Source organism: Mustelus asterias, unplaced genomic scaffold (genome assembly GCF_964213995.1).
Source record: "Mustelus asterias unplaced genomic scaffold, sMusAst1.hap1.1 HAP1_SCAFFOLD_1005, whole genome shotgun sequence".
NCBI lineage: Eukaryota > Metazoa > Chordata > Chondrichthyes > Carcharhiniformes > Triakidae > Mustelus > Mustelus asterias.
In genome coordinates this window covers 65,468-81,331 of record NW_027590950.1, presented here as the reverse complement: position 1 = coordinate 81,331, position 15,864 = coordinate 65,468, and the positions used below count along the sequence as shown (strand labels likewise).

Sequence of the window (15,864 nt, the reverse complement as noted above, 5' to 3'; positions counted from 1 at the left end):
AGCGCTAACCACTGTGTCACCGTGCTGCCCTGGGTCCCTGGCACTGTGAGACAGCAGTGCTAACCACTGTGTCACCGTGCTGCCCCGGGTCCCTGGCACAGTGAGGGAGCAGTGCTAACCACTGTGTCACCGTGCTGCCCCGGGTCCCTGGCACTGTGAGACAGCAGTGCTAACCACTGTGTCACCGTGCTGCCCCGGGTCCCTGGCTCTGTGAGGGAGCAGTGCTAACCACTGTGTCACCGTGCTGCCCCGGGTCCCTGGCACTGTGAGGGAGCAGTGCTAACCACTGTGTCACCGTGCTGCCCCGGGTCCCTGGCACTGTGAGACAGCAGTGCTAACCACTGTGTCACCGTGCTGCCCCGGGTCCCTGGCACTGTGAGACAGCAGTGCTAACCACTGTGTCACCGTGCTGCCCCGGGTCCCTGGCACTGTGAGGCAGCAGTGCTAACCACTGTGTCACCGTGCTGCCCCGGGTCCCTGGCACTGTGAGGGAGCAGTGCTAACCACTGTGTCACCGTGCTGCCCCGGGTCCCTGGCACTGTAAGGCAGCAGTGCTAACCACTGTGTCACCGTGCTGCCCCGGGTCCCTGGCACTGTGAGGGAGCAGTGCTAACCACTGTGTCACCGTGCTGCCCCGGGTCCCTGGCACTGTGAGACAGCAGTGCTAACCACTGTGTCACCGTGCTGCCCCGGGTCCCTGGCACTGTGAGACAGCAGTGCTAACCACTGTGTCACCGTGCTGCCCCGGGTCCCTGGCGCTGTGAGGGAGCAGTGCTAACCACTGTGTCACCGTGCTGCCCCGGGTCCCTGGCACTGTGAGGGAGCAGTGCTAACCACTGTGTCACCGTGCTGCCCCGGGTCCCTGGCACTGTGAGGGAGCAGTGCTAACCACTGTGTCACCGTGCTGCCCCGGGTCCCTGGCACTGTGAGGCAGCAGTGCTAACCACTGTGTCACCGTGCTGCCCCGGGTCCCTGGCACTGTGAGGGAGCAGTGCTAACCACTGTGTCACCGTGCTGCCCCGGGTCCCTGGCACTGTGAGGCAGCAGTGCTAACCACTGTGTCACCGTGCTGCCCCGGGTCCCTGGCACTGTGAGGCAGCAGTGCTAACCACTGTGTCACCGTGCTGCCCCGGGTCCCTGGCACTGTGAGGGAGCAGTGCTAACCACTGTGCCACCGTGCTGATCACGGGGGAAGGGTTTGGAAGCTTGGGGAGAATTAGGAGGCGGGACAGAATCAGGAATGTTCATGTAAGCAAGGAAATCAGTGGCTGAGTCTGGAAGACAGGAAATTAAAGAGAAAATCAAAAGGGAAGTTCGACAGTCTTCAAGAGTCTGTACTTCAATGGAAGGAGTATAAATAAAGGGAATGATCTGACGACACAGATAGAAACGTGACTGTGTGAGATTGCAGCTATTACAGCAACGCACAGACAGGAATGGAACTCTACAGTCCAGGCTGCAGGCTTTTTCGGTTAGATCAGTTAGAGAGATCACAAAGGCGCGGCAGGGGGTTTTGGTTGGAGAAACAATGCCAGTTGTAAGGGCAGATGAGACATTGATAACATTGTCCAAACTTTTCATTTGTGGAGCCACATTCTCATTTTCTTCTCACTCAAGGGGCGGATGATCAAATTTCACCTCGATAAGGTTGGCACAACATTAAATGTCAATTTCAAAAGAAGTTGGAACAGGAAGAAAAGAAGCAACTTGCTGAGGAAAGAAAAGCAATAAATTCATAAAAAAAGAGTAATTAATAAATATCACCGTGAGAGAGTGTGTATCCGACTGTAATTAATAAATATCACCCTGAGAGAGTGAGAGAGTGTGTATCCGACTCAAATTAATAAATATCACCCTGAGAGAGTGAGAGAGTGTGGATCCGACTCTGATTAATAAATATCACCCTGAGAGAGTGAGAGAGTGTGTATCCGACTCGAATTAATAAATATCACCCTGAGAGAGTGAGAGAGTGTGTATCCGACTCTAATTAATAAATATCACCCTTAGAGAGTGAGAGAGTGTGTATCCGACTCTAATTAATAAATATCACCCTGAGAGAGTGTGTATCCGACTCGAATTAATAAATATCACCCTGAGAGAGTGAGAGAGTGTGTATCCGACTCGAATTAATAAATATCACCCTGAGAGAGTGAGAGAGTGTGTATCCGACTCGAATTAATAAATATCACCCTGAGAGAGTGAGAGAGTGTGTATCCGACTCGAATTAATAAATATCACCCGAGGAGAGTGAGAGAGTGTGTATCCGACTGTAATTAATAAATATCACCCTGAGAGAGTGAGAGAGTGTGGATCCGACTGTAATTAATAGATATCACCCTGAGAGAGTGTGAGAGTGTGTATCCAACTCTAATTCGTAAATATCACCCTGAGAGAGTGAGAGAGTGTGTATCCGACTCTAATTCATGGATATCACCCTGAGAGAGTGAGAGAGTGTGTATCCGACTGTAATTAATAAATATCACTGTGAGAGAGTGAGAGAGTGTGTATCCGACTCTGATTAATAAATATCACCCTGAGAGAGTGAGAGAGTGTGTATCCGACTCTAATTAATAAATATCACTGTGAGAGAGTGAGAGAGTGTGTATCCGACTGTAATTAATAGATATCACCCTGAGAGAGTGAGAGAGTGTGTATCCGACTCTGATTAATAAATATCACCCTGAGAGAGCGAGAGAGTGTGTATCCGACTCAAATTAATAAATATCACCCGAGGAGAGTGAGAGAGTGTGTATCCGACTCTAATTAATAGATATCACCCTGAGAGAGTGAGAGAGTGTGTATCCAACACTAATTCGTAAATATCACCCTGAGAGAGTGAGAGAGTGTGTATCCGACTCTAATTAATAAATATCACCCTTAGAGAGTGAGAGAGTGTGGATCCGACTGTAATTAATAAATATCACCCTGAGAGAGTGAGAGTGTGTATCCGACTGTAATTAATAAATATCACCCTGAGAGAGTGAGAGAGTGTGTATCCGACTGTAATTAATAGATATCACCCTGAGAGAGTGAGTGAGTGTGTATCGAACTCTAATTCGTAAATATCACCCTGAGAGAGTGAGAGAGTGTGTATCCGACTGTAATTAATAAATATCACTGTGAGAGAGTGAGAGAGTGTGTATCCGACTGTAATTAATAGATATCACCCTGAGAGAGTGAGTGAGTGTGTATCCAACTCTAATTCGTAAATATCACCCTGCGAGAGTGAGAGAGTGTGTATCCGACTGTAATTAATAAATATCACCCTGAGAGAGTGAGAGAGTGTGTATCCGACTGTAATTAATAGATATCACCCTGAGAGAGTGAGAGAGTGTGTATCCAACTCTAATTCGTAAATATCACCCTGAGAGAGTGAGAGAGTGTGTATCCGACTCTAATTTATAAATATCACCCTGAGAGAGTGAGAGAGTGTGTATCCGACTCTAATTTATAAATATCACCCTGAGAGAGTGAGAGAGTGTGTATCCGACTCTAATTTATAAATATCACCCTGAGAGAGTGAGAGAGTGTGTATCCGACTCTAATTTATAAATATCACCCAGAGAGAGTGAGAGAGTGTGTATCGGACTCTAATTCGTAAATATCACCCTGAGAGAGTGAGAGAGTGTGTATCCGACTCGAATTTATAAATATCACCCTGAGAGAGTGAGAGAGTGTGTATCCGACTCTAATTTATAAATATCACCCAGAGAGAGTGAGAGAGTGTGTATCGGACTCTAATTCGTAAATATCACCCTGAGAGAGTGAGAGAGTGTGTATCGGACTCTAATTTATAAATATCACCCTGAGAGAGTGAGAGAGTGTGTATCCGACTCTAATTTATAAATATCACCCTGAGAGAGTGAGAGAGTGTGTATCCGACTCTAATTTATTAATATCACCCAGAGAGAGTGAGAGAGTGTGTATCGGACTCTAATTCGTAAATATCACCCTGAGAGAGCGAGAGAGTGTGTATCCGACTCTAATTCGTAAATATCACCCTGAGAGAGTGAGAGAGTGTGTATCCGACTCACTCAGTCTGATGTGAGCTTTGGTGATGTCAGAGGTCAGTTGAAGATCATTACTGATTGCACTCTAAGCTCCCATGTTGTGTTTTGGTGTGTGAACAGTGTCCTTGCGAACAGGGTTCGGTGGGGGGGGCGGGGGGGTGGGGGGCGGGGGGGTGGATGCGGGGTGGGTGGGGGGGGAGCAAAGGTCTTCCTTGCTGCCGCCTGGGGTAGGGCAGCTGCCATGTATTTTGAACCCTACTCTCAAGCAGCAGTGGGAGGAGTCCAGCTGCATTGACGTTCCAACCCACTTCACAGGGAGGTTAGACTGCCAGGAATTAGTCTTGGCGAGCAGCGCTGTGGCTGGTGGAAGGCCCGACACAACTCGATAGTCTTTGTGAGCTGCCCTCTCGGAATGTGTTTGACAACAATAATCTCTCCCTCAAGGAGATTGTCATCAACATCAGGAAGCGTAGTGGAGAACATTCCCCTGTCTACATCAATGGGGACAAAGTAGAAGTGATTGAGAGCTTCAGGTTTTTAGGTGTCCAGATCACCAACAACCTGTCCTGGTCCCCCCATGCTGACACTATAGTTAAGAAAGCCCCACCACCGCCTCTACTTTCTCAGGAGGCGAAGGAAATTTGGCATGTCCGCTACAACTCTCATCAACCTTTACAGATGCACCATAGAAAGCATTCTTTCTGGTTGTATCACAGCTTGGTATGGCTCCTGCTCTGCCCAAGACCGCAAAGAGTCATCAATGAAGCCCAGTCCATCACGCAAACCAGCCTCCCATCCACTGACTCTGTCTACACTTCCCGCTGCCTCGGAAAAGCAGCCAGCATAATCAAGGACCCCACGCACCCCGGACATTCTCTCTTCCACCTTCTTCCGTTGAGAAAAAGATATAAAAGTCCGAGTCACGTGCCAACCATCTCAAGAACAGCTTCTTCCCTGCTGCTGTCAGACCTTTGAATGGACCTATCTTGCATTCAGTTTATCTTTCTCTACACCCTAGCTACGACTGTAACACTACATTCTGCACTCTCTTGTTTCCTTCTCTATAAACAGTATGCTTTGTCTGTATAGTGCACAAGAAACAATACTTTTCACTATGCTAATACATGTGACAATCATAAATCAAATCAGTTTAATTTAACCCCTTAACCCTGCTCCACCATGAGAAGAGTCTGCTCTGATCTGACTGTACCCTCAACTCCACTTTCCTGTCCCCGCCATGGTAAGTAAGGGAAAGGGGAAGTCAGTGCTGAACAACAATGAGGGTGAAGAATTGGAGAGAAGGTGAATGTGGTCAAGTGGAGGATCTGGGTTGTTCGGGATAGTGTGCTGGAGAAACATAGAAACTAGAAGCAGGAGTAGGCCATTCGGCCCTTCGAACCTGCTCTGCTTCAATATCCTGAACCCCCCCTTTCCCCCAATATGCAGTGGAGAGCGAGAAGCATCATGGGAATGGGGACGTGGAGCAGTGTCAATCGCTTTGGTGTTAATTGCTGGATATTGACTGGGAATTAGTTACCTTGTTGCCTCCACACTTGGTTCCTTGTTGAACGAGGTCAGGACTACTGGAATCAAAGAAAGAAGAATATGTTCCTCTGCAAACATACTTCACACCATTGACAGTCAGTCTGGTGGTCACAATATCCAGGTTCCCTCCTCGGATTGGCTTGGAACCTCCACCCTTACACTGTATTTTTCCACATGCTACATCCCTGTCGGAGAGAGAGACAGTTAGAAACTTCCACATTCTCACTTCACAAAGGCCACTGTTGCTATCAGCTCCAATGTGGAGATGTCGGCGTTGGACTGGGGTGGGCACTCACTCCTCCACTCACTTGATGAAGGAGCAGCGCTCCCGAAAGCTCGTGATACCAAATAAACCTGTTGGACTTCAACCTGGTGATGTGAGACTTCTTACTGAGCTATCAGCTCCAGTCTGTGGGTGCATTAACTTTGTGTCTGTTACAGTCTTTAACATGTGACTCTGTATTGCACAATGGGCCATTCAGCCCATCCTCTTTGTCAAATGGCATCCAAATGGTATTTCATTGATCTCCACACCACTTTCCTGAACAAAGAACAAAGCACAATACAGCACAGGAACAGGCCCTTCGGCCCTCCAAGCCCGTGCCGCTCCCTGGTCCAAACGAGACCATTCTTTTGTATCTCTCCATTCCCACTCCATTCATATGGCTATCTAGATAAGTCTTAAACGTTCCCAGTGTGTTCGCCTCCACCACTTTGCCTGGCAGCGCATTCCAGGCCCCCACCACCCTCTATGTAAAATATGTCCTTCTGATATCTGTGTTAAACCTCCCCCCCCTCACCTTGAACCTATGACCCCTCGTGAACGTCACCACCGACCTGGGGAAAAGCTTCCCACCGTTCACCCTATCTATGCCTTTCATAATTTTATACACCTCTATTAAGTCTCCCCTCATCCTCCGTCTTTCCAGGGAGAACAACCCCAGTTTACCCAATCTCTCCTCATAACTAAGCCCCTCCATACCAGGCAACATCCTGGTAAACCTCTTCTGTACTCTCTCCAAAGCCTCCATGTCCTCCTGCTGTCCAGTCCAGCTATTGGTGTGAGGGGAGTAAGTCTACGGAGGCATTATTGAAGTAATAGGCAGGTTTAACAACCCCAGAGAACCATGGATGACCAGAGACAGTCAGGATACAATGAGAAGGAAAAGAGGCTTTTAACAAAGAAAAGAGAGGCTTTTAACAAGGATAAAGGGAGTAATGCAGAGGCATTAGTGGAGTACAGAAAGTGCAGGATGGAGGTAAATAAATCAATTAGGAGAGCAAAGAGAGGATATGAGAAAGATCTGGCTGGTAAAAGTAGATAAAATCCTAAGATATTCTATCAGTATATCAATGGGAAGAGGATAACCAGGGAAAGAGCAAGGCCCATTAGGGACCAAGGGGGAAATCTGTGGGTGGAGGCAGGGGACATTGGCAGGGTGTTAAATGAATATTTCACACCTGTCTTCACCATGAGAATGAGGAGGTAGTGATGGAACTCGGGGAGAGAGACTGTGAGGCTCTAGAGAAAATTATCACAGGGAGTGACAAGGTATTGGTGGGCTTAAAAGTGGAGAAATCTCCAATCCGGATGAATTGTGTCCCTGGCTGTTGTGGGAGGCAAGGGAGGAAATTGCAGGGGCTCTGACCCAAATTTTTAATTCCTCCCTGACCACTGGGGTGGTGCCAGAGGACTGGAGAACAGCTAATGTAGTCCCATTGTTTAAGAAAGTTTGTTGAGACAAGCCAGGGAACCACAGACCAGTGAGTCTCACGTCTGTGGCTGGGAAACTACTGGAGAAGATTCTGAAGGAGAGAATCTATCTCCATTTGGAGAGGCAAGGTTTGATTAGTGATAGTCAGCATGGTTTTGTCAGAGGGAGGTCATGCCTAACAAATTTGATTGAAATTTTTGAGCACGTAACCAAGCGTGTGGATGAGGGTAGTGCGGTTGATGTAGTTTACATGGATTTCAGGAAAGCCTTTGACAAAGTCCCACTTGGAAGACCTATTAAGGCTGATGCACATGGGATACAGGGTGATCTGATAAGGTGGATACACAATTGGCTTAGTGGTAGGAGACAGAAGGTGGTGATAGACGGCTGCTTTCGTGACTGGAGGCCAGTGACCAGTGGCTTACCACAGGGATCCGTTCTGGACCCCCTATTGTTTGTCATTTATATAAATGACAAAGATGATAACGTGGGGGATAGGATCAGTAAGTTTGCCGATGACACAAAGATTGGCCGGGTGGTTAACAGTGAGGTTGAGTGTCTTGGGTTACAGGAAGATATAGACGGAATGGTCAAATGGGTGGATAAGTGGCAGAAAGGCAGGTTAATAGGGTGTGAAAAAGGTATATGGCACACTCGCCTTTATCAATCGGGGTATAGATTACAAAAGCAGAGAGGTCATGATGGAGTTGTATAGAACTTTGGTGAGGCCACAGCTGGAGCACTGTGTGCAGTTCTGGTCGTCACATTATAGGAAGGATGTGATTGCACTGGAGGGGGTCCAGAGGAGATTCACCAGGATGCTGCCTGGGATGGAACATTTCAGTTATGTAGAGAGGTTGCAGAGGTTTGTGTTGTTTTCTCTGGAGCAGAGAAGACTGAGAGGTGACCTGATTAAGGTGTTTCAGATTATGAGGGGCATTGACAGGGTGGATAAGGAGCAGCTGTTCCCCTTAGTTGAAGGGTCAGTCACAAAGCGACACAAGTTAAAAGTGAGGGGTGGGAGGTTTAGGGGGGATTTGTGGAAACACTTTTTTCCTCAGAGGGTGGTGACGATCTGGAATGCACTGCCTGGGAGGGTGGTGGAGGCGGGATGCCTCACATTCTTTAAAAAGTACCTGGATGAGCACTTGACACATCATAACATTCAGGGCTATTGGCCAAGTGCTGGCAAGTGGGATTAGGTGGGCAGGTCAGGGCCTTTCATGCATCGGTGCAGACTCGATGGGCCGAAGGGCCTCTTCTGCACTGTAGGATCCTGCAATTCTATTGGACATTTTGGAAGCAGGCTTTAGGTTTGGCAGAGAGATCCTCTTCCTCCTACCGCCACCTGATAAAGGGGCAGCGCTCCAAAAGCTCGTTGGACTTTAACCTGGTGTTGTGAGACTTCTAACTGCACCTTCACATGGACACATTATGAGAATGGTAACACCACAGAGGGTGACCATTCAGCCCTTTGATGAGTTGGTGGTTCTTTGCAACAGTAACTCAGCCAGTCCTACCCTCCTGCCCTTTCTCTGCAATATCCCATTGTCTTTAGTTCATGTCGAATTGCCTTTTGAAAACTGCCTCCCCCATGGTGTCACATAGGGGGCGATCTTACCATCTTCTTCCGCTGGTCGATGGAAGGGGCGAGTCATAAGATTGCAAGGGAGATGGTTTGTGCCCGATGTCTCGCCTCTCATGGACTTACCGGCACCGGCTGTGCGGCGAGATCAGCCTCAAGCCCGAAAGGGGACGTGTCCTGGGCTGACTTGTTTTTGCGGCCTCGCCAGTGAAGCTTCTTACCAGCAAGATCCCCAACGACAGGACCCTGTCACAATGGCCTCGCTGGTCAGACCGGAGGCCATTGAGGGCCCCCTCCTCAGGAGGAGCAGGGTGGACGGCCCCTTGGGTAGCACCAGCCTGGCACTCTGGCACTGTCCACCAGACACCCTGGCAGTGCCCACTGAGCACTGGGCAGAGCCAAGGGGATGAGGCTGAGGGGCAGGGCCTAAGGCAGAGGCAGGCGGGGGGAGGGGGGGGCCCTGCACACTCTGAAACCGGGATGGGGGAATGCTGCACGCTCTGTAACCGCAATCCACTGGTTCCTGCAAGGTGGGGGTTGCGCATGACTGGCCGATCCATTAGCTGGGAGTCGGATGATTGCCCGTTCTGTGCATGAGAGGGGGCAATATGTTCATGTGGGGGGGTGGCAATCGGTCACAGAGGCCAGTGGCAGCTGGGGGAAAATGACTGAGATATCTGCACATGCACAATGGCGCTCTCTGCTGAACACCGCCGGCTTTCGGGTGAACTTACGTTCCGCCCTTTCCCACTGCTTCCAGAAAACAGATCTTGCTTCATTATTCCTCAAAATGAGGCAAGATTTGACTTTCTCCAATTCTAACCAAGAAAAGGGCACTGTGACGAGGTACAAGAAGGATGGGTTGCATCTAAACTGGAAGGGCATAAATATTCTGGCCGGGAGGTTTGCTAGTGTCACGGGAGGATTTAAACTAGTTTGGCAGAGCGGGTGGGAACCAAAGCAAAAGTTAATTAGCTGAAGGGGAACCAGAGAGTAGGGCCAGTAAGACTCAGAGAAACAGCAGGCAGGGTGGGGTTGCTAATCAGAGAGGGTCTGGTGGACTGAAGTGCATTTGTTTCAATGCGAGAAGTGTAACAGGTAAGGGAGATGAATTTAGAGCTTGGATTAGTACTGGGAACTATGATGTTGTTGCCATTACAGAGACTTGGTTAAGGAAAGAACAGGATTGACAGCTTAACATTCCAGGATACAGATGTTTCAGGCGGGATAGAGGGGGATGTAAAAGGGGTGGGGGAGTTGCTCTACCGATTAAGGAGAATATCACAGCTGTACTGCGGGAGGACACCTCGGAGGGCTCATACAGCGAGGCAATATGGGTAGAGCTCAGGAATAGGAAGGTTGTAGTCACAATGTTGGGGGTTTACTATAGGCCTCCCAACAGTCAGTGAGAGATAGAGGAACAGATGTGTAGGCAGATTTTGGCAAGGTGTAAAAGTAACAGGGTTGTTGGGGTGGGAGATTTTAACTTCCCCGATATTGACTGGGACTCACTTAGTACTCGGGGCGTGGATGGGGCAGAGTTTGTAAGGAGCATCCAGGAGGGCTCCTTGAAACAGTATGTAGATAGTCCAACTTGGGAAGGGGCCATACTGGACCTGGTATTGGGGAATGAGCCCGGCCAGGTGGTCGATGTTTCAGTAGGGGAGCAGTTCGGGAACAGTGATCACAATTCAGTAAACTTTAAGGTACTGATGGATAAAGATAAGTGTAGCCCTCAAGTTAAGGTGTTAAATTGGGGGAAGGCTAATTACAACAATATTAGGAACTGAAGAATGTAGACTGGGGGCAAATGTTTGAGGGAAAATCAACATCTGGCATGTGGGAGGCTTTCAAGTTGATAGGAATTCAGGACTGGCACATCCTGTAAGGATGAAGGATAAGTATGGCAAGTTTTGGGAACCTTGGATAACAAGAGATATTGTAAGCCTTGTCAAAGAGAAAAAGGAAGCATTTGTCAAAGCTAGGAGGCTGGGAACACACGAAGCAAGTGTGGAATACAAGGAAAGTAGAAAGAAACTTAAGCAAGGAGTAAGGAAAATCTTCAGGCTTTTTATCCATATATAAAGAGCAAGAGGGTAGCCAGGGAGAGGGTTGGCCCACTCAAGGACAGGGGAAGGAATCTATGCATGGAGCCAGAGGAAATGGGCGAGGTATTAAATGAGTACTTTGCGTCAGTATTCACCAAAGAGAAGGACTTGGTGGATGTTGAATCTGGGAAAGGATGTGTAGATAGTTTGGGTCATGCTGAGATCAAAAAGGAGGAGGTATTGGGATTCTTGAGAAACATTAAGGTACACAAGTCCTCAGGGCCTGATGGGATATACCCCAGAATACTGAGAGAGGCAAGGGAGGAAATTGCTGGAGCCTTGAGAGAAATCTTTGTGACCTCACATGCCGGCGTTGGACTGGGGTAAGCACAGTAAAATGTCTCACAACATCAGTGCTGTGCTGTGAGACTTCTTACTGTACAGGGGAAGGCCCAGAGGATTGGAGAATAGTCAATGTTGTTCCTTTGTTTAAGAAGGGTAGCAAGGATAATCCAGGTTGTTGGCAAGTCATGTTGCAGCTTTATAGAACCTTAGTTAGGCCGCACTTGGAATGTAGTGTTCAATTCTGGTCACCACACTACCAGAAGGATGTGGAGGCTTTGGAGAGGGTACAGAAAAGATTTACCAGGATGTTGCCTGGTATGGAGGGCATTAGCTATGAGGAGAGGTTGGAGAAACTTGGTTTGTTCTCACTGGAACGATGGAGGTTGAGAGGAGACCTGATAGAAGTCTACAAGATTATGAGAGGCATGGACAGAGTGGATAGTCAGAAGCTTTTCCCCAGGGTGGAAGAGTCAATTACTAGGGGACACAGGTTTAAGGTGAGAGGGGCAAAGTTTAAAGGAGATATACGAGGCAGATTTTTTACACAGAGAGTAGTGGGTGCCTGGAACTCATTGCTGGGGGAGGTAGTGGAAGCAGACACGGTAGTGACTTTTAAGGGGCGTCTTGGGAATAGAGGGATACGGTCCCCGGAAGGATAGGGGGGTTTTAGTTTCGTCGGGCAGCATGGTTGGTGCAGGCTTGGAGGGCCGAAGGGCCTGTTCCTGTGCTGTAATTTTCTTTGTTCTTTTAACTTTTGGTAAGATCACCCCCATTGTGTTCATTTCCCATCCTGACTGCCCACTGCCTAAACAGGCTTTTCTCATGTCACCATTACATCTTAAATCAACACCCTTAGGTTCTTAATGCTTCTGTCAATAGGAACAGTATTCCTCCAATTACCCTCTTCACGATATCCCCACACACACACACACGCGTGCACACACGCTACACGCATGCACACACAGACACACACACCCGCGGGGCGGCATGGTAGCCTGGGTTCGAATCCTGGCTTGTGTCACTGTCTGTGCGGAGTTTGCATGTTCTCCCCGTGTATGCGAGGGTTTCCTCCGGGTGCTCCGGCTTCCTCCCACATTCTGAAAGACGTGCTGGTTCGGGGCATTGATCCGAACAGACACCAGACTGTGGCGACTGGGGAATTTCACAATAACTTCATTACAGTGTTAATGTAAGCCTTACTTGTAACAAATAAATAAAGTTTTAACAGACAGATACACACACACACACACACACAAATATCAGTGTTTGTGGAATTATCACTCAGTGAGGGTCTTGTGGTTTAATGTCCTTTGTTAATGTGATCAGAAATCTCTGATTAAAAGAGTAACTATTTCCTTGTGTTGAATGTGAGCATTGAGAACAGTGTCACAAGCTATTACTCCCAGTATAAATTTCTGCAGCTTGCAGCCAAACTTACTGACTCTGACACTTTATGTATTTATCATTTTCATCCTTGCCACAGTTTCCAAATTCATTTCCTTCCTCGTTTGTAACTTGATAGCAAAGATCTTCAGCAGACGTGGCACCTGTCAGACAGAAAGGGGGAGCGTTACAGACACCCAGACTTGGCCATTTCACACAATCACCCCCTGCTCCAGGCTCTGATCAAAGGAAACGGGTGATGGGAGAATGAGTGACAGAGAAAGAGAGAAACAAAGACACTGACTAGAATGCAACAACAACTTCTATTCATATAGCACCTTCCACGGTTTAAGGGCGTCAGATATCTGAACAGGATTAGATCCAAGGCCTATTGAAGCTGCTCCACTATTCAACTCACTTTCCCTCAAACCTGCTTCATTCCCCAAGAAAACAGAAACTGTTCCTCAGCCCCTTCAGCGATGGAGAACCCACAAGGCTGTGGGTAGAACATTCCAGAGATTCACCACCCTGCAAGTGAAGCAGTGTCTCCACATCTCAGTGTTAAACAATGCTCCTTATCCTCAGGCTGTGCCCCGTGTTTTAGATTCCCAACCATCAGAATCAATCTCTCAGCATGCCCCTGTCAAACCCCTTCAGAATACGGTCAATTCCAATCAGATTGTCTCTCAGTCTCAGCCTCCACAGAATATAAACCTGATTTATTCATCTGATCTCCATATTCCAACCCTCTCAAAGAACAAAGAACAAAGAACAATACAGCACAGGAACAGGCCCTTCGACCCTCCAAGCCTGAGCCGCTCATGTGCCCAACGAGACCATTCGTTTGTATCCCTCTTTTTCCAGCCTGTTCATGTGGCTATCTAGATAAGTCTTAAACGATCCCAGCGTGTCTGCCTCAATCACCTTGCTTGGCAGTGCATTCCAGGCCTCCACCACTCTCTGTAAAATATGTCCCCCTGACGTCTGTGTTGAACCTTGCCCCCCTCACCTTGAACCCGTGACCCCTTGTGCTCGTCACCTCCGACCTGGGAAAAAGCTTCCCACTGTTCACCCTATCTATGCCCTTCATAATTTTATACACCTCTATTAGGTCGCCCCTCATCCTCCATCTTTCCAGGGAGAACAACCCCAGTTTACCCAATCTCTCCTCATAGCTAAGACCCTCCATACCAGGCAACATCCTGGTAAACCTTCTCTGTACTCTCTCCAAAGCCTCCAAGTCCTTCTGGTAGTGCGGCGACCAGAACTGGACGCAGTATTCCAAATGTGGCCTAACCAACATTCTATACAGCCGCAACACCATATGCCAACTTTTATATTCTATGCCTCGTCCAATAACGGCAAGCATGCCATATGGCTTCTTCACCACCCTCTCCACCTGTGCTGCCACCTTTAGGGATCTGTGGACTTGTACACCCAGGTCCCTCTGTGTGTCTATACTCCTGATGGTTCTGCCATTTATTGTATAGCTCCCCCTTACATTAGGTCTACCGAAATGCATCACTTTGCATTTATCTGGATTAAATTCCATCTGCCATTTCTCCGCCCAATGTTCCAGCCGATCGATATCCTACTGACAATGGTCCCAGGGACCAATCCCGTCAAACTTTACTGCACTGCCTTCAATGTATTCATTCTTCGATGTGGGGAGTGAGTGGCACATTGTATTCCCGATATGAGCCGGAATTCTCCCGTCTCGCACGCCCCATCAGTTTAGCACGGCCAATCCACCCAACCGGAACATCTTTGGACTGTGGGAGGAAACCGGAGCACCCGGAGAAAACCCACGCAGACACGGGATGAATGTGCAAACTCCACACAGACAGTGTCCCAAGCAGGGTCCTTGGTGCTGAAAGGGAGCAGTGCTAACCACTGTGTCACCGTGCTGCCCCGGGTCCCTGGCACTGTGAGGGAGCAGTGCTAACCACTGTGTCACCGTGCTGCCCCGGGTCCCTGGCTCTGTGAGGGAGCAGTGCTAACCACTGTGTCACCGTGCTGCCCCGGGTCCCCGGCGCTGTGAGGGAGCAGTGCTAACCACTGTGTCACCGTGCTGCCCCGGGTCCCTGGTGCTGAAAGGGAGCAGTATTAACCACTGTGTCACCGTGCTGCCCCGGGTCCCTGGCACTGTGAGGGAGCAGTGCTAACCACTGTGTCACCGTGCTGCCCCGGGTCCCTGGCGCTGTGAGGCAGCAGTGCTGACCACTGTGTCACCGTGCTGCCCCGGGTCCCTGGCGCTGTGAGGCAGCAGTGCTAACCACTGTGTCACCGTGCTGCCCCGGGTCCCTGGCACTGTGAGGCAGCAGTGCTAACCACTGTGTCACCGTGCTGCCCCGGGTCCCTGGCACTGTGAGGCAGCAGTGCTAACCACTGTGTCACCGTGCTGCCCCGGGTCCCTGGCACTGTGAGACAGCAGTGCTGACCACTGTGTCACCGTGCTGCCCCGGGTCCCTGGCACTGTGAGGGAGCAGTGCTAATCACTGTGTCACCGTGCTGCCCCGGGTCCCTGGCGCTGTGAGGGAGCAGTGCTAACCACTGTGTCACCGTGCTGCCCCGGGTCCCTGGCACTGTGAGGGAGCAGTGCTAACCACTGTGTCACCGTGCTGCCCCGGGTCCCTGGCGCTGTGAGGGAGCAGAGCTAACCACTGTGTCACCGTGCTGCCCCGGGTCCCTGGCACTGTGAGACAGCAGTGCTAACCACTGTGTCACCGTGCCATGAGGTCGGAGAATTCTGGCCACGTTCTCACCAAGACCCTGTACGATTGTTGCAGGACTTCTTTATTCTTGCTCTCTAATCTCCTCGCAATAAAGACAACTTTCTTCCTTGCTGCTTGTTGCACCTACAAGCTAACCTCCTGCTTTCTGCACACCCAAATCACAGCAACACTCACATGTTTCACACTGTCTAAAAACCATTCTGTTCTGACAACCAAATAACTTCACATTGCTACATGATACTCTATCTGCTGCTGTGTTGTCCACTCACCTAATCTGTCTGTCTCTTTGTTGGTATTGTCCTTGTTGGTATTGTCAGAAAACTTATACACATGATATGCACCACTGTTGAAGAAAGGAGGTAGACAAAAGGCGGATAACTAAAGGCCGGTTAGCCTAACTTCTGTAGCAGGGAAAATGCTTGAATCTATCATCAAGGAAGAAATAGCGAGACATCTGGATATAAATTGTCCCATTGGTAAGTCCCATGGGTTCATGAA

At 49.1% G+C, this 15,864-nt stretch overlaps 1 protein-coding gene across 1 annotated transcript in view; it reads right to left on the bottom strand.

Moving 5' to 3' along the window:
- LOC144487737 (disintegrin and metalloproteinase domain-containing protein 12-like) overlaps positions 1-15,864 on the bottom strand; it is a gene marked incomplete at its 3' end in the record, with an annotated part of 102,911 nt that overhangs the window by 54,435 nt on the left and 32,612 nt on the right. Inside the window, exons 5-6 of the mRNA XM_078205809.1 lie at positions 12,687-12,795; positions 5,548-5,740 (exon numbers count right to left, since the gene is read on the bottom strand). Coding sequence (XP_078061935.1) covers positions 5,548-5,740; positions 12,687-12,795 — 302 coding nt within the window. The remainder of the gene's footprint in view (positions 1-5,547; positions 5,741-12,686; positions 12,796-15,864) is intronic.